Source organism: Festucalex cinctus, chromosome 4 (assembly GCF_051991245.1).
Source record: "Festucalex cinctus isolate MCC-2025b chromosome 4, RoL_Fcin_1.0, whole genome shotgun sequence".
NCBI lineage: Eukaryota > Metazoa > Chordata > Actinopteri > Syngnathiformes > Syngnathidae > Festucalex > Festucalex cinctus.
Window position 1 is genome coordinate 7,245,973 of NC_135414.1, and position 22,972 is coordinate 7,268,944.

At 39.3% G+C, this 22,972-nt stretch overlaps 2 protein-coding genes across 3 annotated transcripts in view; one reads left to right on the forward strand and one right to left on the reverse strand.

Annotated features, from left to right (window-relative positions):
* The window catches only part of ap1g1 (adaptor related protein complex 1 subunit gamma 1), a 23,878-nt gene continuing 906 nt past the window's right edge, over positions 1-22,972 (reverse strand). The window contains exons 2-23 of one of the 2 annotated variants that reach the window (XM_077518515.1): positions 16,812-17,015; positions 16,603-16,727; positions 16,304-16,445; positions 15,267-15,363; positions 14,265-14,341; positions 12,227-12,322; positions 11,919-11,999; positions 11,350-11,448; positions 11,199-11,254; positions 9,808-9,921; positions 9,566-9,706; positions 9,247-9,301; positions 8,995-9,117; positions 8,808-8,897; positions 8,436-8,560; positions 8,225-8,329; positions 7,964-8,105; positions 7,744-7,870; positions 5,913-6,017; positions 5,661-5,821; positions 5,446-5,544; positions 1-4,550 (exon numbers count right to left, since the gene is read on the reverse strand). In XM_077518515.1, coding sequence (XP_077374641.1) covers positions 4,449-4,550; positions 5,446-5,544; positions 5,661-5,821; positions 5,913-6,017; positions 7,744-7,870; positions 7,964-8,105; positions 8,225-8,329; positions 8,436-8,560; positions 8,808-8,897; positions 8,995-9,117; positions 9,247-9,301; positions 9,566-9,706; positions 9,808-9,921; positions 11,199-11,254; positions 11,350-11,448; positions 11,919-11,999; positions 12,227-12,322; positions 14,265-14,341; positions 15,267-15,363; positions 16,304-16,445; positions 16,603-16,727; positions 16,812-17,012 — 2,463 coding nt within the window. In that variant the 5' untranslated portion in view covers positions 17,013-17,015 and the 3' untranslated portion in view covers positions 1-4,448. The remainder of the gene's footprint in view (positions 4,551-5,445; positions 5,545-5,660; positions 5,822-5,912; positions 6,018-7,743; positions 7,871-7,963; positions 8,106-8,224; positions 8,330-8,435; positions 8,561-8,807; positions 8,898-8,994; positions 9,118-9,246; positions 9,302-9,565; positions 9,707-9,807; positions 9,922-11,198; positions 11,255-11,349; positions 11,449-11,918; positions 12,000-12,226; positions 12,323-14,264; positions 14,342-15,266; positions 15,364-16,303; positions 16,446-16,602; positions 16,728-16,811; positions 17,016-22,972) is intronic. The other variant, XM_077518516.1, reaches the window with a different exon arrangement.
* Positions 22,839-22,972, forward strand: part of znf821 (zinc finger protein 821) — a 23,678-nt gene continuing 23,544 nt past the window's right edge. Inside the window, exon 1 of the mRNA XM_077518522.1 lies at positions 22,839-22,952. Within this exon, the coding sequence (XP_077374648.1) occupies positions 22,925-22,952 (28 nt within the window). The 5' untranslated portion in view covers positions 22,839-22,924. The remainder of the gene's footprint in view (positions 22,953-22,972) is intronic.

Consider the following 22,972-nt stretch of genomic DNA (forward strand, 5'->3'; position numbering starts at 1 on the left):
TGGACTTGCAGTGTTTGATCTTTTTATTGGCTTGACCGTTTTCTGCAACCCTAATGACAAGAATACACAGCATCCATTGAAAATATCCCATTTAATAGTTTACAACTTGTCATCTTTAATCATATATATCATACTTTCAGTCTGACAGTCACACTCACCTTCGAGCCGCCGACTTTTCTTAGGGTTCAGTTCAATTCGACAAACTTGATGGTTGGGGGGGGGAGACAAAAAAAAAAAATAGAGACGCTCCATCCGCTACAACAAATCAGATTTTGTTTTACAGTCAGGGCGAGCCTGGGGGTGCGCTTCATTTATCGCCATCTTTAATCCCGAACAAAGTCTTATTGTACACACGAGTACCCGTGACAGGGTAGGACAGATTAATCAAAAAAACTTCCTTGCATTTCCAAAGGACAAACCAAAACAAAAAGTCTAGTGGCTTGAGTAGAAATGACATTATTTACATCGGCTTTCACATGCTGAAAAATTGCATCCAAATAAAATCAGGCAAACAATCGCACACACACGTTTTCAAAGTCAGATCACACACTGATACTTTTTCTTCCTTCAAGTGTGTCCAAAGCACTTATGTTGTTGGGTTTATTTCAACATTTGTACACGTGACCTTGTATAGATTAGCAACACTAAAGTAAACGGACAAAGTAGACATACTAGTTGGGGGATAAAAACAAACACCCCCCCTAAAAAATATCGACAAAATTGTACTGAGCTTTCCTTGCCACCCTCATTCTTTTGCGCAGCTCCCCCTTGTGGCTGTTGGCATGTAAAGCACTCGAACTTGCACAACGGCGCTTATTCAGTCGAGATAAATGGAAAGCAGTTTGTGCTTTTATTCCACATCCTTCGTATCCAGCTTGACGTCCATGTACCAGCAAGCTTTGTTCTCACTAGTTACCCAATCATTGCACTAGTTGAAGGACCAGGGTGCCCCAACAGAACGACTGGGTCTTACTAGTCCCCCCACTCCTCCTGTTTGTCCTCCATTTAAGCACTACTACCACACCCTAGTTATTCTTCTTGTGCACTGAATTATGTACTGAGCTCACGAGTATAACAACTTCTAGATACTAGTTAGACAACTAATAGTTCTCCTACTGGTTAATTTTACTAGTGAGGTTAAAAATATGCACAAGTTTACGGCATGCTCCTAGTACTACTAGTGAAGCAGTAGATGTTAAGTACAATTGGATAAAGTCAGTAGTAGCAATTGTCAACTAGTGCAGTTTTTCCTCACCTGTAACATGTAGTTGCCTTACTAGTATGTGTTACTCGTGCAGAAATCTCAAACAGTAGTGGAAATAAAATTACTAGTTGACATTTTATTTACTAGTGCAATGAGTCATCTTATGTACTGGTACTCTGTCATCAATAATGTCACTAGTAGCACACGTTTGTCAACTAGTGCAGGTTTGTCTATGTAGAAATGTCATACAGTAGTGGACAAAACATTACTAGTAAGATGGTAATTCTACTAGTGCGCTGAGATGTCTGATGTCTTCACTAGTAGGACAACTTAATTTTGTTAGTGAGAGAAAACTGACTGCGGAATTTGCCTCCCAGCAAGTTGAGGCTGGGAAGTGACCTTTACAGTGGCATCGTACTAGGTACGGCCCTAGAGGCAACTCGTGCGTTACAAGCCTACTAGTACTACTAGTAGTAGTGTTACTACTGCAGCACCGGAGTAGCTGTGAGATTTGAGTTTGCACCTGTAGTTGATAAATATCAAGCAGGAAAACATTTGTTCTACTATTGTGCTGAGTTGTTTTACTAGTGAGGACAAAGAGTGCACTAGTAAATGGAACTTTAAGCTGGATGTTAAATGCTTAAATGGCTTTCCTTTTAAATGGGATTTAGAGGCTAAAAATGTCAATTTTGGGGGCATATGAATTCTTGTTTTGGGGTAGATTTCGGCGCACACAAGGCCAACAAAAAGGGAGACTACGCAAAATGGGGGCGCATTGTGAAAGCTACTAGTGCAGCATTGCGTTTTTTCTCAGTAGTACAGTTCACCACTCACTCATTAAAACCAAACCCTGACAAGCCTCGGCATCTATCTGTAAAAAGACGACACATCCGCGCCCTTGAAAGACTCCCAGTCCATCAAATGCATCCGTTTAAGAATCTTTTGTACATATATGCATACAATTAATGTCCTAGCTAATCGTTTGAAGTCTTCATGTGGGGTTTTATTTAAGTGGATCAGCCTTTGTTTGTTTTACAATTATATACAATGTACAGGCAGCAGATCATATTATACCTTTTACAATGGATGAGTGGTGATACAGGGAAGCCTGATGTTGACTACGCTCGACTATTTAGCATAGACAATATACATCGTGAAGAACCGGTTTAGAAAATGGTATCTAAAAAAAGGATGAAAGATAGTACAAGAGACAAGAAATTTGTAAAAGCCCTCAATATGTACAGAAAAAGCTAATATAGCATTTGTCAACAACAGAAAAAAAGTGAAATTATTTTCCTCCATATACACATATCGTCGCTGAAAAATATTTCCAAAGCTAATAGTCTCTCTGATTTTGGTCACAGGAGTTAGATAGTGAAGCATAGTGATTGAATATCAAAGCATCGTGGGGCCGCTAAGGTTGTTTGTCGCTAACTGATAAATGGCGCATGTGTACAAACGGCCGTCAGCTTCTTTCATGCAGCCCCTCGCTTGCGACCGGGGACGAAAAGCAGGCCAGCCACTCCAAACAAGTTAGTAGAAAGAGAGAACATTGTGAGGTATCAACGGTAGCCTCCCCCGACACAGAAGACCGGAGCCGAGATCAATCGCACGGCTAAAAAGTCCTCATTCGATTAATCGCTAAATCCACATCTGAAGACGGGGATGGGACGGTGGATCAGAATGAGATTTTGTGACAACGCTTGATGCCATCCTATGAAAAAGGTGACTTCTATTAGCTGCCGTTTTTTTTTTTTAACGATTTGCTTCATTTGGGGTCTTCCAGACAAAAAAGAAAAAAAAAGAAAACAAAAATGAAGCTCAGCAACATCTTCATCAGGATCCCATTGCAAGAATTTGCGTTATCATGGAGATCCGTCAAAGCCCACCACAGAGTGGAAAAACAAACGCGCTTGAAATACGTTGAAAGACCATTCCAAATCCAGCACGATCACTTTTTTTTCCCCTCACTCAACAAAACAGCTCATGTTCAACTTTTCTCTCGTCAAGTCAGAAAGGCACGTCACTTTGATATCAGGCATAAATAATCAAGTCGATTTACTGCAGAAATCAAACATATTTTCACAGAAATAGTGCCGAAGTGATGACCGTCTCATCGATGGAAAAGAAATGAGAGGATGGGGGAGAACAGCATTCAGTGCATGTAACTACATTCAGAACAGGCTTCATTTACAGAAGTTTGTGCGAGGTGAGAAGCGCAACTGGGGAAAGCCTACGCGTCTCACAGACCAGCTTACTGCATTAGAGCCACACGGGGGGGGAAATCATTAGGAATTGTGATTTACATGTCACAATTATGACCTTCTGTATTTTAAAAAGTAATAGTTTTCACATTGCCCTGAAGGAAAGATGCATGTAGAAGTTATCTTCGCTGTCGGGCGGAAACCTCATATGCCCAAATATGGTTAAGTTCACATTCGAAATTGTTTAAATGTTGTAATCAGCTTGAGATGAAAACGAAATTGAAAAAAATCTCTTGCATACCTCCTTCCAACTCCACAGGAGCTGTGCAGTATTACGTCATCTCAAGACTCAAAGTCTGGAAGTGTTTTTGGACACAGTTTTTTTTGTGGTTGTGACATACCATTTTAAACAATGACGGGAATAAATTAGTGATTTTCTTCAACAAATTTTTTATTTTTATTTTTTAAATGTAACGATGCGATGTTTGATAATGCAAGCAAAATGGCCTTTTTGTTTTTGTTTTTTTAAATATTTTTTTATTTTTAAAAGTAACGATTTTGACGATGCAAGGACTCCGCCCGACAGTAATGATGCAAACACCTCCTAGATGGATTTTCAGGCATGACTTGAGGAAGGTCACAAAAGTGAATTATCTGAGGATTGCATTATTAGGGCTTTAAAAGGCTCAGAGCAATCATAAATATTCATTTTATCAAAGTGAGTTCTTGTTATATTTACTACAGTGTTCATGTGATATTGGAAAAAACAAACAAAATAAAAGAAATGACTAACAAAAGAGATTATGACTCCAGTAAAGAAAGGAAAGAAAAAGTTCAGTGAAGATAATCGAACACCTCTCTTCATTTGTACTGGTTTTTCCTTCGTTAAAGACGCTCTGCTGCACGTTTAGTGATGTCACTGAGGGGGAGTCCGTTAGAAGAAGAGGAGGAGGGAGGAGGGGCAAGGCGACAAAAAAAAAAATTAAAAAAAAATCATAGTCCCCGTCGGAGGGGCTTTTAGGAGCAAACGAAGCAACTCATCACTGCCACGACTGCGGGGGGAAGTTATTGACCTCAGCCAGGTCCTGCACAGGCGAGCCTTTGTGGTTGTACGTCAGCTTGATCCTCATTCGCAGCTGTTGCTGAAAATGGAACGTTGCTCTTTCAATGACAACTGCAAATGCACTGGATATAAAAAGTCTACACACCCCTGTTCATTTTGTTTTCCCTACTTGAAAAGCAAAACAAATGTCAGGAAAGGCCTACTAGAACATCTGAACTTGATTTGGTGTTAATCAGAGGAACTTAAAATGGTGGCGGGTGTGTGCTGACTCCCATTTAACATGAGTTTGAATGTGACTGGTTAATTTTGAGCACACAAACATCTCCCAGTTAAAAGGGTAATGTACACACTTCTACAACCACATTATTGCAACTTTCTTACTTCCCTTCACTAAAAGTATATATATATTTTTTTTAAACAAAGTTGTACAGTTTATATGCCCCATTAATGGTGGCAAAGTTTTAACTCTATAGAGCCAAACATATCATATTAAAAACAAGACATTTTGAGCCCTCTATTGCATGAGTACAATTTTTTTTGCCCCCATTAAAACCCTGACGTATATGATCTGACACTTGCATTGCATGGATAATCCATTAGAGGGCAGTATCACCCATCTGATGACTTTTCCAGCAACCTTGCAAGACACCTATACTTATTAATAGTGGGAATTGTACTTTATGATTTTTGGAAATACTAATATTAGGAATGTAATGATAAGGGCGATATCGTGATATTAAGACTGCCACAATATTGTCGTCGTCGTCATGTTCACAATATTTAAAAGGAACAAATCTGTTAAAAAAAAAAAAACAATTGTTAAAAAGGACCAATAACTACAAAGAATCCAAATTGTCTCTCTTATTTATCTTGGCCTCTTTTTTGTATACCAGAAAAAACAGCCATTTGGTGGGGTGTGTAGACTTTTTCAATACACCATACATTAAAGGCACTCAAGACTCGAGCATACTAACTTTCTGTGGGTTGAGGACTCTGATGACCTGTGTGACGGTTCCCTGGTTGAGTGCTTGGACGACATTACTGCTGGGGGACAAGAGCTGCAGCTGGAACGTCTAAGCAAAAAAACAAAACAAAAAACAAAAAACAAAAAAAAAACTGATGAACAACACACCGCACCAAACACGCCAAGCAACCTAGAACCAATAAAAACAACGGAGAACAAGTTTACCTTTGGTACTGCAGCCTGAAAAACAAAGTCTGTCATGTCCGCCTCCGTGGAGTTCGAAGCGTGGATGGTGATGACGGCGACGTTGGGGTTCGGGTTTGCTCTCTCAAATGTGAAGTCTATTTTCAGGCCGTTCTTGTTGTAGGCTGTCATAGGAGGAATACCTGCAGACAGGTGGATTTTAGGCCGAGAGGTGCTTGTAAAGGAGCGACTCAAATGCGGTGTTGGAGGGTAAAGGGAGAAAAGGAGTCTCACCCGCAGCTGCAATGTCATTAAAGAGGGGCTGTGAGGAGAGGCCATCCAGGAGAAAAGGGGGTTGGGAGGTGGGTACGGAGGGAACAGGAGCAGGGGCTGGACCGCCTTGGGAGGGGAAGGTCACATCAGAGAGTTTGATGCACCATTACCAATTAAAAGCAAAAACGGATCCGCTATCCGTAACAGTCAACTGCCCTACATCATGGTGGTTATGTTCCAGACACGCCAACAGTAAGTGAAATCCGTGATATAGAAATAATTTAAATACACATTAAAGAGATACAAGACTTATAACTCATTCTCCAGTATTGGATTAGGAATTGTGTATAACGAATAAAATATCGATGGCATCTTATTCCATGAATTTTATTTTAAACCGATTAAGTATCCAAATAAGAACATATAGTGGTGAACGTCATTATCCTGGTCACGTGATCATCATGACGTATCCTGAGTGTAAACAATAGCCGCCTTTGTTTATTTGAATGGAAGTTTGCTGACGTAATGGGCAAGAAAAAGACCATCTTCTATCCCAAGTATGGCGCCAATTCTGAGAAGAGTAAAATCCTCAGCACATCAGGTTTCATATTATTCCATGCAGGGTTGGAGGGTCTCCTCTCCTAATGTGGCCCAAAGCATGCTTAGCACACAACATGTAGCATGGCCTGTCAGAGTAAAAGTCACCTGGATGTTTACCGTCCACAACTTACATTTCCAGAGTGAACAATGTCAATGGTGACTTGACTGGTAATTTGAGCCACTGTAACACGCAACTTGCAGACACTACCCAACTTCTACTCGGCCGGCTGAATGAGTCCGGCAAGTTTTATCCTGGCTTTCGGCTGACACAAATGTTTGGCAAATCCTCCGTGGCTGTACTGCTTTTGTAGAAGTGCTTCTGTGCTATAGGGCGTAATTCCACCTTTGATGTCTGCCGTGGGACACAATAATACCTCCTGAGTTCTTTGTTTCATTGGCAGGCATGTCATTCAATGTGTATTGTACGCACGCGATACATCACGAAGATCACGACTGTCCAAAATGGCCAATACTGTACTTAATGCAAAAATATTCATAAAAATTACTATTAAATCATAGTACTCGCTAAAAATAAATTGACAATTTTTTTCAGGGAAGAGTTGAAATTAACCATTTCACAGAATAACTGGTTACTTTTTCAGAAGTCTTGTATTCCTTTAACATGTTTTATAGAATTTATAGCACATATTAAGATAAATGAAAACTATAGTCCTTGCTTTCTGTAGGCATAAAATACAGTTCTAATCTCTTCAAAAAAAATTGACTCATCTTGAAATACATCCTGTTTTCACTCTTTTTTCAAATTTATAGTGATAAACAGTAGTGTTCTGCCATTTAGTGGCTGAAAGTGGAGTAACATACAAACCAAAAAAATTGAATTATAACTCGACAAAAAAATAAATAAATAAAAACAACATGAATCCAGAACCCGTGATGGAGTGTAGTTTACTGTACATGGTATGTGTTCTGAATTATGAGGCATCTTGCCATTTATATTCTACTCAAAACGTCTATGCAAGTTTCACTGAAAACATTTAACAATTATACTACATACGTCCTATAATAACCTGGAGTTTTAACAACAACAGCAGCAGACTGTTGTTTAACATTGTGTAAATTTGAAATAAGAGTGAAAACGGGAAGTATTTCAAGCTCAGCCTCATTTTGCTGAAGATATTAGAATGAGATTAATCATACTTGATGTTACTTTTTTTTTTGGTTTTTGGTTTTTTACTGTGTGCGGACACAGTAATTCCCACATGTTGAACTGGTAAGATGTTGAGTATCCTACCACTTAGTGAGATGTCACCCAGCAGGTCCAGCAGCTCTCCTCCAGATGACGTTGGCTTGGGGGGCACTGTGTTATGGATTACTGGCACCACATCATTACCACCCAGCAGGTCTAATAAATCATTTGCCTGGGGATAAAAGTCAAATAAGTGTCTCTCTTCAATATTTACAGGTGTTCAATTTTAGCTTCACTCCAAAATTAAGTATTCCAAGTTGCTTACCTGGTTGGTCGGCTGAGTGACAGGGGGTGGATGTTTAGCGTCTCCAACAGAGGGTTCTGTCTCTCCATTGGTCTGCACAATCTCTGTGGGGCCATTAGTGGCCGTTTTCTCCATTATGGGCATTCGCTCGAGGAGAGCTGGCCTAAGGGGGGGAGACGAGCAGTGGAGGATGAACCATACTGGACCACTACACAAAAGACCAATCCCACTAAATGGTCCATTTTATTTGTATTAGGTGTTTGAGTTTCGCTGCCACTTTACCTCATGTGGTCGTATTTCTTGAAAAGTGCGTTGTACTCCACTGCTCTCTGTTGCAGCTCAACGTCAATGCTGCTGCCGTATATTGAAACCACCTTCTTGATTCGGCTACGAGAAAATGGAATTTTAGGAGGGAATTGCACGGGTGCATGTTGTTCTAAATTAGTTCATGACTGCAAAGCCTCATTATGTAGCGTTCAATCCAGTGACTCACTTGACACCACTGAAGCGAGTCGACAGCTTCATGATGGCGGTAAGTGAATAGCCTCGAGTCACCGGCGTGGACAGATTGGATACGAGAAGCCCTTCCAGCACATCCAGAACTTCATCTTCAGTCACCTTGTGTAGAAAAGGAAGGACTGTATGCACATCGTCTCAGCATGGACAGCACTATACAGTACAATATTCTTCTTTATAAAAAAACAGTTTTTGTCACACTTCCCTCCAAAGCACATTGGGTCAGTTTTCGACATACGTACATAATGTACTGGAGACTCAGCTTCTCAGTCAATACGACAGTAATAATAGCAATTCTTTGCAGAAGATAAATGTATACCTTTGAGCATTGTATCTGTATGTCTGTTACCTGAATGGGCTCCTCTTCTTCACACTGTCCAGAAACCAGAAGGTCGCCATACTCTCCTATACACCAGGATGCGACTTGGACGAGAGGTTGCTACACAGACACAAACAAGGGTCAATCTCTTCTGCCTGCTGACAGAAAAACGAGAGTATGTCAGAGATGAAGCATAAAGTCAGGTCCCAGTTCTGACCTGTGAGATGTCATCCAGAAGAGCTTTGTAAAGTCTCTGGACTGTGTATGCGTGCATCTCAACACTGTTTGTGATGAGCTGAATAAGGTTGGGCACGGAATCGTCGCGCACATAACTGCCTGCCTGAAAAGATGAGCAGACATGCTGATTAGAATACATACAAGTAGGTTATTGATTAGAAATAGCTCCAAGTACTAACTTTTAATAAGAAGGAAACAGTTTTACGTCTTGGGTATAAAGTATAATACGTACTGTAGTCAAAACTCTCATTATAGTGTCTATGTGCCATCTTTTTGAAGGAGCATACCTGTAACACATTGATATTTCAAGCAATGTTAAGTTGTTGTTTTTTAATAAACAATACAAGGTGATAATGTGATGTATGCTGTCAGATAATATAAAGAATCAACAGTCTTTCAGACGATGGATCACTCTTGTTATCATCACACAGCATTTCTTTCTTTTCTCTTGAAAAATATAGTTTAAGTCCTTGGGTGCATTATTTGTCATAGTAGAACAAAAAAAAGAGCAAAACAGCAAGTAATGTGGACAATCTGTGTCAATATCATACTTTTCTGCTGCTAGGAAGACTCCGGATGCACAGTCGGCTTTAAATTCTGGGTCGCACGAGTCCAGGAAGTAGAGCAGCTCTTTCATCATGCCTCTTATGTTGTTGCCGTTCACCAAGGCAAAGCTCAGTTCCATTGCACGTCTAGGGCGGCAACAACAACAAGATCAAGGACAGGAACAAAACAGTTATGTAAAAAGGTGAACGTCCTCGATGTTAAAATACTGAAAAATCACCCCTTTTACCTCTTGATGGATACGTCAAGGTCTTTTAAACAATCCACAATGGTACTTCGATGCCTTTGCACCGCATTGTGGTCCGTCTGTACAGTCTTTAGTAGGGATGTCAATGCCACATATCTGCAATGGTGAATTAAAAAAAAATAACACGTGTTCATGTTTTTAATTGTGCTGTTCTCTCATGAATTTTGGCTTATTGTAAGTGTCAGGTGAGTACTTTGAAAACATTTAAATAGGGCTGCTCGATTATGGAGAAAATAATCACCATTATTTTGGCAGTATCTGAAATCACGGTAAGGCGCACCGCATTATAAGGCGCACCGTCAATGAATGACATATTTTAAAACTTTTTCCATATATAAGGCATTATAAGGCGCACTTTCATTGAATGACATATTTTAAAACTTTTTCCATATAAAGTCGCTAAAGTAGAGGCTGGGGTTACGTTATGCATCCATTAGATAGTGCTGCGCTAAAAGGAATGTCAACAAAACAGTCAGATAGGTCAGTCAAACTTTATTAATAGATGACAAATCAGCTTTCTGACAACTTCATTCACTCCCAAAATGAATAAACAGCTGTTTTATTATTTTCTCTGAGGTAAAGTATTAGTATTAGCTAGCGATCCAAGATGGCGGGATCTTCTGCGCATGCACGTCACAGATCGTGCAGGGTCACCGATAGCGTCTTGACAGCGAGACCTGTTGCGGCTCAATATTGATCCATATATAAGGCGCACTGGATTATAAGGCGCATGGTCAGCTTTTCAAAAAAATTGAAGGCTTTTAGGTGCGCGTTATAGTGCGGAAAATACGGTACTTGTTTTTTGGTACAAAACAAGAAAATGTTTAAACATTTGAAAATATTAAGACCAATTAAAAAATTGAAACACGAATTATGTAAGTTCCTTTTGGACCAATTTATAATAATATATATTTTTAATGTATATTTATTTATTTATGTTGGTAAAAACTTGGAAGTTAAAGTGTAGCATGTGCACTGTGTAGGATGATAATTTTTTGTACAAAACAAGAAAATGTTTAAACGTAAAAAAAAACTAATTTAAAAAAAATATATTAATTTAAGAAGTTATTTGAAACACTAATTATGCAAGTTCCTCTTGGATGAAACTAAATTTATTAAATTAGTTATTTTAAAATTTAAAAAAAGGTGCAAATGTATAAATTTAAACAACCCAAAAATTAGTATTACTAATCTTTTTTTATGATTATGCTGATTTTGTAATTGTGGAGCGTAATAATTGAAATTGCAATTAAGTTTTGATTAATTGCACAGCCATACATGTAAATATCCAAATTAAGTTGCATTTTCAGAGTACCAATGTTTGCCAAATGCATAAATGTGACAATTGCCAGAAAACACAATATATGAATTACCTTATATTTTTGTCATTATTAAGGAGGAATCGCCCTAATATATTAATTGCCAAAACCTGTAACACAAAAGAGTTACATGTCAGAATAGAATTTAAAAAAACAAAACAAACTTAAATGCTGTTTTGAAGTTTGCATAAGGTAATTAGTTCACCCTCAGTCCACTTTCTGACTTGATGTCCATGATGGTCAACACAGTCTCGTACAGGATTGCATTGCCCACATTTTTACTTGTCTCAGTATTTGTTGCAACCTGCAGCCAAGAATAATACAATACATACACAGTTATTCAAATCAACCCGATCTTTAGTCCTTTTCAGGTATTCAGTTCTTCTGAAAACAGGTGGCGCTCTAACATCTCATTTTAAGGCCATTTTCAAGGGCACTACAACAATTCTGACATCCCTAGATGATGGATGCTGTCAGATAATATAACGTATTAAAAGTCTTTCAGTCGATGGATCACTATATTTATCATCATACAACATTCTTTTGAGTGGGATCTGTCCCCCTCTTGTGTAATTCTGTGTCAATTATCCTGTTATTTCTCATTATGGGATAATGAAAACAGTTTTAAGGTGCAAGTATGAATGCGTCTGCTGCTAGAAATACTCCTGACGCACAGAATAAAAGGGAAATTAGTTGTTTGATAAGGAAATGTCACAGCTGAGTTTAGAATAAAAACAACAAAAAATGTCACATAAGGACGTAATCAAGTCTAACCTGTGCAAGAATGTCATTCATTGCTTCACTGGAGTCATCATCGCTCCTGCCTAAAATTCGCAGTAGTCTCAATATCCGCACCTAGCACAAGGGAAACAAGTCTGTCAATGTAGATGAAATGCAATTCACTTCAGTATGGCCTGCTGCACACTGGACGTGGCCAAACTTGACAAAAACAGGTGAATGGCGAGATGGTCATCCACTTCTGATACTCATTTGAAAAATCACAACAAAATTGATGTTGCACCCCTTTTTCTAAATTTATATGAACCTGTGGATTAAAAAAAAGGAAACGTGAGAAGATTTACCTGCAGAAAAGGATCGCTTATGCCCGACACATCATGCTCAGGCGAGTATCCAGACATTATTAGGTTCTTCAGGATTCTCACCAATTGTGGAACAAGCTATAAAAAAAGACCAAGACCAAAATAGAAAAGAGGTGGTGTCACAATATTTTGTTAAGATATTCAATACACTGCATCAACACTTAGAGGAAAAAATATTATTTTAAACGTGGTCATTATTATCACTAGAAACTATCAAAAACAAAATGGAGAGGTTAGCAGTTAAAAAGAAAAACAACAATCAAACTGAAAATCTCTTGATATCAAATCAAATCTTTTGTAGAGAAATATTTGGTTAGAAGAACACACATTTAGTTTACAGGATCACTAATCTACGAGAATTCAGTGAAAATAAAGGTTACTTTAGAATTAGAATCTGTTAGAAACCACAAGAAAATTAATCTTCAAGTGCTCTATTTTTGAGGACTAAGTTTTGTGTAACGGTTTCTGGTCTAAGCAAAGTTGAGTGGACACATTTTACAGAAATTGTGAGGATGGCGACAAACTACCCAAAACGAAAACAAATATCCTGCAATAACTTAACGTTAACATTGTTGTTTTACTCCATAACTACAGACCTAAAATTATCTTTGCATATAGCGATATATGGAAACAACCTCGATGACAAACATTGTGAATACCATCAGTTCCTGGTGACAACACCTGTGGCAATCATGTGAGAATAGACTCACTCAACAGTGACCAAATGAGTTGCATATTTGGCAAATCAGATCAAAAGAATCGGATGAGGAGTGTAGCTGACAAATGAATCACCGCTTTGGCTACTATTGATAACACTGACATTGCAATGATCACCGTACAAGAGAAATCCAAATTAAAACAATTTTTCAGGGGGGAAAAAAAGCACCATGAATTACAGGACAGATTGATTACATCTCAGGTGACTGTGAAAAGTGAATACTAATTACAGCATGCACCAGCTATGAGATCAGAATGCACTCTTACCTTCTCATTCTAACACAATGCAGGAATTGTAACAAGGACAAATGACAGAAAAAATATGAGGTAGATGTTAGGGAGTGGAAAATCACTTTCAGAGAGCTCAAAATAAGTAGATCATGAACATGAGGGGTGGCGCTTCAGGCATAGTTTTTGCTGCATCAAGAGACGACAGCAGCAAGTGAAATAGAGTACAAGCAAAAAAAGACAGCAAAAGAATGATAAAACACTGACGCACAATTCAGTCCAAATCCCAAGGTGTTAGCGTTGTCTTACAGTGTGGGACTAAAAGGGCCAAAAATCCATTTGGCCAGTTTTATTTGGTATAGCCGAGAAGTGGGCATCGGCACATTAATATCTCTCTTTGCTTTAATGGCTTGCCTGGTGAATCATTGCCTCTGTCATTTTAGTGCTGGGAGCTGTTAATCCAGTGTGCAGACATCCACTTTTCTTCTACCGTCCATCACACATATTTTTATCCTGCACGTGACCTAAAAATAGCTGGATGTGCACGTTTTGGTGGCGCTGCGCTCTGCCATTAACTTTCACTCACGAGTGCCCATTTAATCTTAAACAGAGATGAAAATGGGAGCACAAGGGAGGCATCGAGTATGACATCTTAAGTACGACATGAGCTTAATCGCTTAAATCCATAATAAAAGTGCAGAGTACAAATGCAGGAACTAAATACTGCAATTAGCATGGGTAGTCACACAACCAACTTAATGTCTGTGGAAAGTAGGACAGGGGCACACTAGCATGCTTTCTTTTAGGTATGCGGCTATCAAGTATTTTTAAAATCGAGTATTGTGTCGACTATCACATTTATTAATTCACTAGAAAAAAAGGTTGTATTTAACCTTTTTAAACAAGTGCATGTAAGGCACAGGTACTAAAGCTATCTATTTTAAATCCAATGGAGGGATACACCAGCTTTGCTTGGTGCATTTTTAATTACGTACTTAAAAAAAAAAAAAAAAAATTATACAGGCAGGATCACAAATCAAGTAAATATCAAGACCTAAACAGACTGCGTTTGTACCTTTCTGAAGTGAGACAGCATGTCAGGACTCCTCTCACACATCTCAGTAAGGAGGACAACAGATGTATGGAGAACACCTGAGGGATAAACAAACCAGAGGTCATTATGCTGACAAGGGAGGGGTGCACAAGACTTGTGCGGGAGTACATTGGGTGTTTTATGCAGCTGTAAAGGAAGGTAATAAAACTTCTGATTGAACATGAGTTTAAAGGTTTATCATGGCCAACAGCCACAACACTGCACAGCTATTATGATAGCATGACGTGACGCTAACAAATCATCAAATCATGGTAGCGGTTCCAATATTATACACAGGAGCCTAAGAATTACATGCTAATTGTTGCAAGTTCAATTGATCATTTACAAACAGGAATGCAAATTAAGGAGTATTATGGTGAATGAGTGAACATGCACATTGCTGCTGTCCAATGAAGTGAATCGCCACTTAGTTCTAATTCTAATTAGATTATATGTCTGGTTAATTAACAATATGTTGCCGAAGCATGCCAGGCCATGTTTAAAACGAGTGTCTCCACTCACTTCCAGAACTAGACTTCCGTTTTAGATCACACTTCCCCCATACACTTTGCATTAGAGTGGAGTGAAAATGTTCAACGTGCTGAACAAAGCCAATAATTGCTCAAATGAACTGAGTGTCAATATAACCTTATATTATAAATGTAACAAATTATTGAAGAAACATTTTTACAGATCTGTGATCTTTTAAACGCCCTGAAAAATAATATTGTCAAACAGCAAAGTGTAGATATTTTAGAGGCGCAAACTACTTCCACAAAGTCTGCAAGATTGATCATTCAAATGTCTTACCTATCAGTATTTACTTGACGTTTTAGCTTTGGGCTCATTAATTCTACTCCGCCCTGTGAAGGACACTCATCAAACAGGGCAGGGCACAGCGCAGTGAGTGGCAGGGAAAAGGATGAGTGGTGCAGTGGTGAAGGGCAGGCACCAAACGCATCCTGACAAACCGTTTACACTCACCGTGGTTCTTCTCGCTCAGCAGGTTTTTTGTGGCTGGAAGGAACATTTCCATAAGTTCGGGAACCTTTCTGATGACATGAACTGCGCACAGCGCCGCCTGTCAGCAAAACAAACATTTAGACATAAGACACAGGGGGAAAACAGAGTTGAACCAAAAACAATATTCGACTTGGGGGGCGTTAAATAATTCTTCAGCATATACAGTCCAAATTGTCAACATGCTGTGCTCCAAGTTGCATTTATCATTGGTTAAAAACTTAAAATCATTATGGTCTTTATTCTCTGTTGGATGCAGTCACAGGTTTTGCTAGCTTAAATGCAGCCCAAAACTAGCAATCATCAATGAATTACTTGTGAAGATGCAAGGTGTCATACAAGCTGTTCTCTTAAATTGGTTAATTCAATTCTAGTGATTTGTAGAGCTGCCAAGCTGCATTTTACAGCATATATGATGGTGCAACTATGTCATTTATGTCAACACAATGGGAGTCTGAAGCACATAAACCCCTGCATAAGACAATATAGGAAAGAAGATGGGCGAAGTAATTTCCTTCATTTTAACTCGTTCACTTCCATTGACTGATTTTGCAAGGCCCACAGAATATTCTGTTTGATTGCTATAAAAATCATGGAACCTACCAAAAGAAAGATTAGTGTCTCTTCTTTCATCAGGAAAAATAGTATATTCTATCCGTTTCTGTTTTACAGAAATTACCATTAGATTATAGCTAAGTTTCATCATTATTAACAAATCTGTTTAAAACAGTGGAGAAAAGAGCCATTTGCCACATGGCCCTGATTGATCTCTTATACTCTGCTGCCACCTGCTGGCCGTTTTTGTAATAACTACCTTTACCATTAGCATGCTCTTCAGTTCAAAGGCTGCATCAAAGCCTTCTGTATGCTCTAGCATAACCAATAACATATAAAAAGTATAAATACATCTTTAGGTAATATTTAAAATAGAAGGTATTTATACGTTTTTGGGAGCAAATGAGTTTAAGAGATGTACCTGCATTCATAAACCTGCAGCTCACCTTTTTCCTCAAATAAGAGTTGGACGTTTTGAGTAGCTTCTCAACCTCTCCCGCCAGGTCACGGCACATTTCTGAGGAGCCCATGCAGCCCAAAGTGCACAAGGCCAGCCCCTGGACGTACTGTGTGCTGTGATTCAAGTCACTGAGAACAACAGAGAACAATTGCATTGAGCGCCATTAAACACAACAAACAGGCACAAACAGAAAGATTAAGGACACTGTACAGACACGTTCTATGAAGAACAACAACATATTTCCCAGCAGAATATCTAATGGACACATTGAGGCTTGCAGCTTACTTCTTAATGCAATTTGTCATTAATAGATGCACGTCCTGCCTCTCGTCCAACAGAAGCATCGCTCCTAAATAACCTATTCGCTTGTCAGTAAACTTCTGGGATGCAATCAGCTTCAGGCACTCAAGCTGGAGGAAAAACAATAACACAAGGATAGGATATTACCGAGTGTCCATCAGAATCATACTCTGCACACAATGCCGCTAACTTACCTGCCCAAAGTGCGCCGGGTAGCCCAACATGTGCATATAAAGGAGCTTTGCCACATTTCTGCAACGGTATGTATTGTCCTCCTCTCGAAAAGATGAGCGGATAGCAGCGCACTCTTTCTGGATCATTTCGCGCTCCTCTGCCTGGGTCCGCGCTGTCCGGATAGTCCGGATCAGCTCCCGCAATCTGATCGGAGCTGGCATTCTCTGCAACAGAGATGGCAAAAAAAAAAAAAAAAAAAGCTTGGTAAACTAAAACCGCAGGTACAGAATAGAACATCCTTCGATGATATGAGTAATAACTGACTTAAGAGTTGCCAATTGATATGATTTTCTTTTTTTGGCAGTTTCATTTCACAGAGGGAAATAGGAAGCAAAATCCCAAACCGTTGGTACATTTCTGACAGCAAACATGCTTCATACCTTCAGAAAAGGTTGATATTTATATATTTAGTACATGTCAAATACAAAACCAAATAAAAAAAACAGTGAGGATTAACTTGACCTACAAAATCAAACACTTCATTAAAAAATGACATCAGTTTCTTAGCAAATGAACTACGACCCGAGAAACTATACAGTTGATAATGACCATCAATTAGCATCACTCCCAATGATGCCTTTCAACTGGTAGACTGCCAAACCCAATTAAGCGGCTGTAGCAAATGTTAGCAAATCCAGTGTTTCAAATGGACTTGTGCACCACAGAAGATGTGCCAGAAAATTCTCACAATATTTCAACACTCATTGTATAGTTAATACTTTCCCTCTAGCTACAATTTGTCAAGCATTCCCACAATTACACAAGGTAAGAAAATAAAGTTAGCTAAAAGAGAAACTAATAGAAGAGGCTATTTTAATATAACCATCACTAGTTGGGAAGTACTGTTATGCCCACAGAAGTGGTCAAGTATAGACAGAGGTGCCAATGCACTTTTAATCACTCGTACAAATAGTATCGTACAAATAGTAAGAAAACAACTATGTAATAAGCACATTCATACACAAGCTGCTTCCCATTGCTACAACTCAATCCAGGTCACAAGTTAGTCAGCCAACTATGCATATGCACTCTCGTTCACTGGTGCCCACGTCACTCATCCATCGTCTTTACTGCTGCTGTTTTAAACAAATGTTACAAGGCTTTTGATGTTTAAGTGTTAGTCATAGCTGTGAAAAATGATAAGGATATCAATGGAAGCTAGTCAAATAGCACAAGCAACACAACATGTGTGATTACCTACAAAAACAATTGATAAAACAAAATTCTCCCTTATAACATGGCCGAACTTATCAGTTTATAAACAACCTAAGAATAGGCTGCAATAAAATGTCAAAGCCACGACAGGGAGGAACAACTCTTGCACCAAAGCAAACTGTGCAGTGATCCAATAGTACCATTCATAAAACCTGTAGTCTTTACAAAAGGGGTCTTCGGGTTTCCTGCTGTGTTGGTTAGAAACACTAAATGCAGCCTCGACCAAGACCAGTTTAATTAAAAATTCCTCCTGAATGTAGAACAAGGCAGCATTCTTATATCTTGCACTCTTTTGATATCCAATACTCCTAGTCCTTAATGTCATGGTCGTTAAAGAGGAAGTCAACCCCAAAATTTTCTTTACAATAAGTTCTATGTAGCTCCACTCGACATTTTAATTAATATGGTATTTGTGGAATATGAGTTAAGCACCACCTTTTTTTATCCATCTCAGAATATTTGCCCCTTGATGTCGACTGAAAATTGTACCACATTTGCTCAGTGCTCAGGTAATGACCAATCACGGCTCACCTGTTTTCTGAACCTATCTCACCGATCCCATTTGAAAGCAGTAATCAATCTATTCTAGCAACATCCAATAATAAATCATGCAATACCTATGGAACAGGCAACCTCATAGAGGCATAAATATTTTTCTCACATGAGGATAGTACTGTCAAATGCTCCTAACAATTTTTTCCCCTCGTGAGATTTGTTGCGCTAGATTTTCTTGCAGGGAGCTGACACCAAGAAACAACACGTTTGCCAAAGCTTCCGTTTACCACTGGGAGAAGTCAACCTGCCATGTACTGTAATACAAGCATCAACAACAGATTAAACAGGCTTTGGAAATCACATTCTTGAAAGTTGTGGTGAATTATTCATTACTCTGAGTACACACAGAGCGGTGGAAAAGATGTCAACATTGTTCCAAAACGTCATCTACCTCATTTCAAATCTCAGGTAGCACAAACTCTAATAACTTAGTCTCAATGACCCAGAGGTTGTCCATACTATACTGCTGTCTTTGTGAAAATGCACCAACAGTACACATCAATACCATTCACCATCTTAACATACATCTTCCGGGTTAGGAACCATGTCAGCCATGCAGACATAGTTTAAGGTAAACACCACTGACAACACATAGCTGAGTGCAAATTATGCTCTACAAAATGGATGAGTAACTCCGCTGGGGCGGCGACTGAGGAGGCCGCCATCCAGCAAGTGCTGAATTCGGCGACCCCCATCCTCGCTCACAGCCGAACCAGCCACGCTCCTGTCACAAAGAGAGGACAAAGGTAGAAGTGAAGTGATGTGATAAAAGTATCACTACAGTTGTCATGCCACAGTTTTATTTTAGAACTTTGGGCATTCTCGAGAAGCAGCCTAGTATTTCTTCTTATTTTATTTTGCAAATCCGAGTTATCTTACGTGTATGTCCACTAGGGATAAAACGCAGAGATTGTACCTACTTGGTTTGTTATAATACGCCCATATCCATTCCCCAAAATAAAATTGAAAAAATGCCCATGCTTCATTTGCAAAACACTGGGCAGAAGACAAACAAATAGAGGCAGGGCAAAGGGACATGAGGCAACAGATGATTCAAAAGTGACGCGTAATAAACATTGCTGCACAATTTGTATATATCACTTTTTTAATTTAGATGGTACACTCCCAAAAAATATAACTTGAAACAAATGCCATTTAGTGTTATAGTAGCACTTCATGAAGAATAATTCATGTTCTCGACATGTCAGTTGTGGCTCATGTAAGCTTGTTTACAGCACTAATGCTAGCTAAGTATTGCTAGCACTGCTATGACAATAAAAATATATTTTTTACTTTTGTATTTAAATACATTTTTAGTGTCTAGATACTTTTTAAAATAACGTTTACTCAATTACAGGAGTTAACCAAGTTCTACTTTAACCTGAATATTTTTTTCCCCCACAATATTTGTATTGATTGGATAGAGTGAGGGCGGCACGGTGAACGAGTGGTTAGCACGTCCGCCTCCCAGTTCTGAGGACTCCGGTTCAAGTCCAGGCTCCGGCCTTCCTGGGTGGAGTTTGCATGTTCTCCCCATGCCCGCGTGGGTCTTCTCCGGGTACTCCGGTCTCCTCCCACATTCCAAAGACATGCATGGCAGGTTAATTGGACGCTCCGAATTGTCCCTAGGTGTGCTTGTGTGCGTGGATGGTTGTTTGTCTCTGTGTGCCCTGCGATTGGCTGGCAACCAGTCCAGGGTGTCCCCTGCCTACTGCCCAGAGCCAGCTGAGATAGGCGCCAGCACACCCCGCGACCCTTGTGAGGAATAAGCGGTCAAGAAAATGTATGTATGGATGGATGGATGGATAGAGTGAACCGGTTGACACCAAAACATTTCGGCCAACAACGAGCTAACGGATTAGCATTAACGAGAAGGGTTCCCTTCCCTTTCAAGTTGTTGAATACATTGCCTTCTCCTTGACTGATATTATAAGGCAAAATTGGTTTCCAGACAGTCAGAAAACTGACTAATTAAAAGACGACGACATGATTGTGATTGAAAAAAATACAGCTGAACTCGTCCACAGGATATGATACTGTTTTAATCCTTCAGTACACCACACACAACGATCACAACTGAAGTAGACAATTGCAAATAAATTGGTCGCTGTCTCACATCCACTTTGACCCTCAAATTTAATACAATGGACAAAACCGTGCCCCCTGGTGTTCTTATAGAAAAAAACATTCTGACACACTACATTTCCTTTTTGGAATCATAAACAGCATGATGCAATTGTGAAGGATGAAGCAGATCGCAGTGACCAATGTATAGGTAACTATTGACCATTTGCACCGACGTCACGTGATCATGTCACTGCCCCACCATGGACGGCGGAAGGAAATGACATTTGAATGGAAGTGGACGGGCCGCGGCGCGATTTAGTTACTGAAGAGACTTTTATTCTACAAACTAAAAGTTATTACTGCCCATCGAGCCATGGAATCTGCTAGATCAATTGACGTTCGCCTGTCGGCAGAAGTGGAACATTTAGTAGGTGCTCATAGAGTGCGATATTAACAAAAACTGGAGATGGCTAGTTTGAAAACAGACCCTTACCTTCTGTTCCCTGCTGTTTTCACGGAACTAATCAAATTGCCGACTTTTCCGGAATTCACCGTGCACGACCTGTATCACTATGTTGTTACGCTCACACCCTGGGGACAATCTACCTCGTAATGGTAAAGGTAAAACTTGTTTATCATGCCAACAGACTTATTTTGTTAATGATATTTTTACACATTCTGTCCTATATTGAAACACTGTGGTTATGTCAGGTATGCATCAAGTATTTTCATTGAGATGTACTTAATAGTTTAGAAGAAGGTACACTTAAGTTGTGTGTAGGCAGTTGGAGTGGATGCTAACTACGTGGCTCACCCACGTTCACATCGTTAATGTGAAGGTGGATGAAGCCACCTTCACATAACGATCGTTAATGTGATTTGAAACACGTAATTCGACACCCCTGTTACAATCTTTGTTAGAGTGTGTGTAGTTAGTGTACATTTACGAGTAAAGTGTATGAATATTGATCTACTAACCTCGTAAAAAATGCTCGCTGCAAATCCGTGAATAGTTTGTGGGCTGTCAGTCCTTTCTGTTGACTGCCGCTATCCGTCGACGCCTTTTGTCTTGATTAGTAGGTATTCGGTAAGAAGCAACATTTGGTTTACTCCCTTGTCTGTTTGTACAACCGACCGCACAGTAAGATATGACCATTTTATAACTGAATCGCCTAGGCAAAGGACTTCACGCTGTACACGATTCAATTTTTACAATCCAGGCAAGTGGTTCTTTTGCCGTCAATAGTTTCGGGAGGGGGCGTTCCCATGGCGGAAGTGATGACACATGCAAATGGTCAATATGATAATACAAAGAGAGAAAATTGGTGAGAAATAAAGGAGAGTACAGCTATACGTTAAAAATCAAATAGCAGCCAAACTAGTTGCCAACAGTGGGCCATTCATGAAAACTACAGCAACAGATTGTGCGAAAGTTCGGTCCTGTTGCTCAGACAGTTTTTTTTTTTTTTTTTTCTTGCCATGAGGGGTCCCTCACATTTTAATAAAGGCTGTAACAGGCTTTAAGGAACAGATTTTGAAATGATATACAGTAATGAATGAATGATGATGATGATACTGAATATTGTACTGAAATAATTTTAAATCAATAATTGTCACAATCTTGACACCATGCTCTACTGTTACAAGACTATCACCAGTTTGATGATACTAATTGAGAAATAGTTTGCACATTGGAAATTTGACAGGCACCTATTTCCATACATCTTAATGCCAGTTTATGACTTTTGTATCGCTACATAAAATTGTCCATAACAAGTCTCCCACTTAGTTTTATCAGGTAATTTAGGAGGCTACAAGGGGGGGGGAAACATGCTTCACAGCAGTAGGAAGTTTTCCTCTGGTGTTACATTACCATTTTTTAATTCTTTATTGCGGGGAAGCGTTAATGATCTGTGTATGATGTTACAGTGAGTTACAAAAATATTAAATATATTTGTAGGAATAAGACCTTTTGCTTATACGCCGGCCTGTGATTTTATTCTGTTTTAATGTTGGTTGTTATGGTGATAATTAAAGCGTTAAGTATTTTTTGATGTGGTATCCTGTCCAAAAAGATTTAGAGCCATCGCAAGGCTTACAATAATTAACAAGTTACTGTATCCAAATCTGCAACGTTGCTCTCGGTGACACAAATGACACCTACACATTTCGGCTAGCAACGAGCTAACAGGAGTAGCATTTGAAGTTACCACCGGTGGAATAAGTTACCCTCCCCATGACTGACATGAAACGATTACACGAAGGTTGGATCCCAAAACATTCC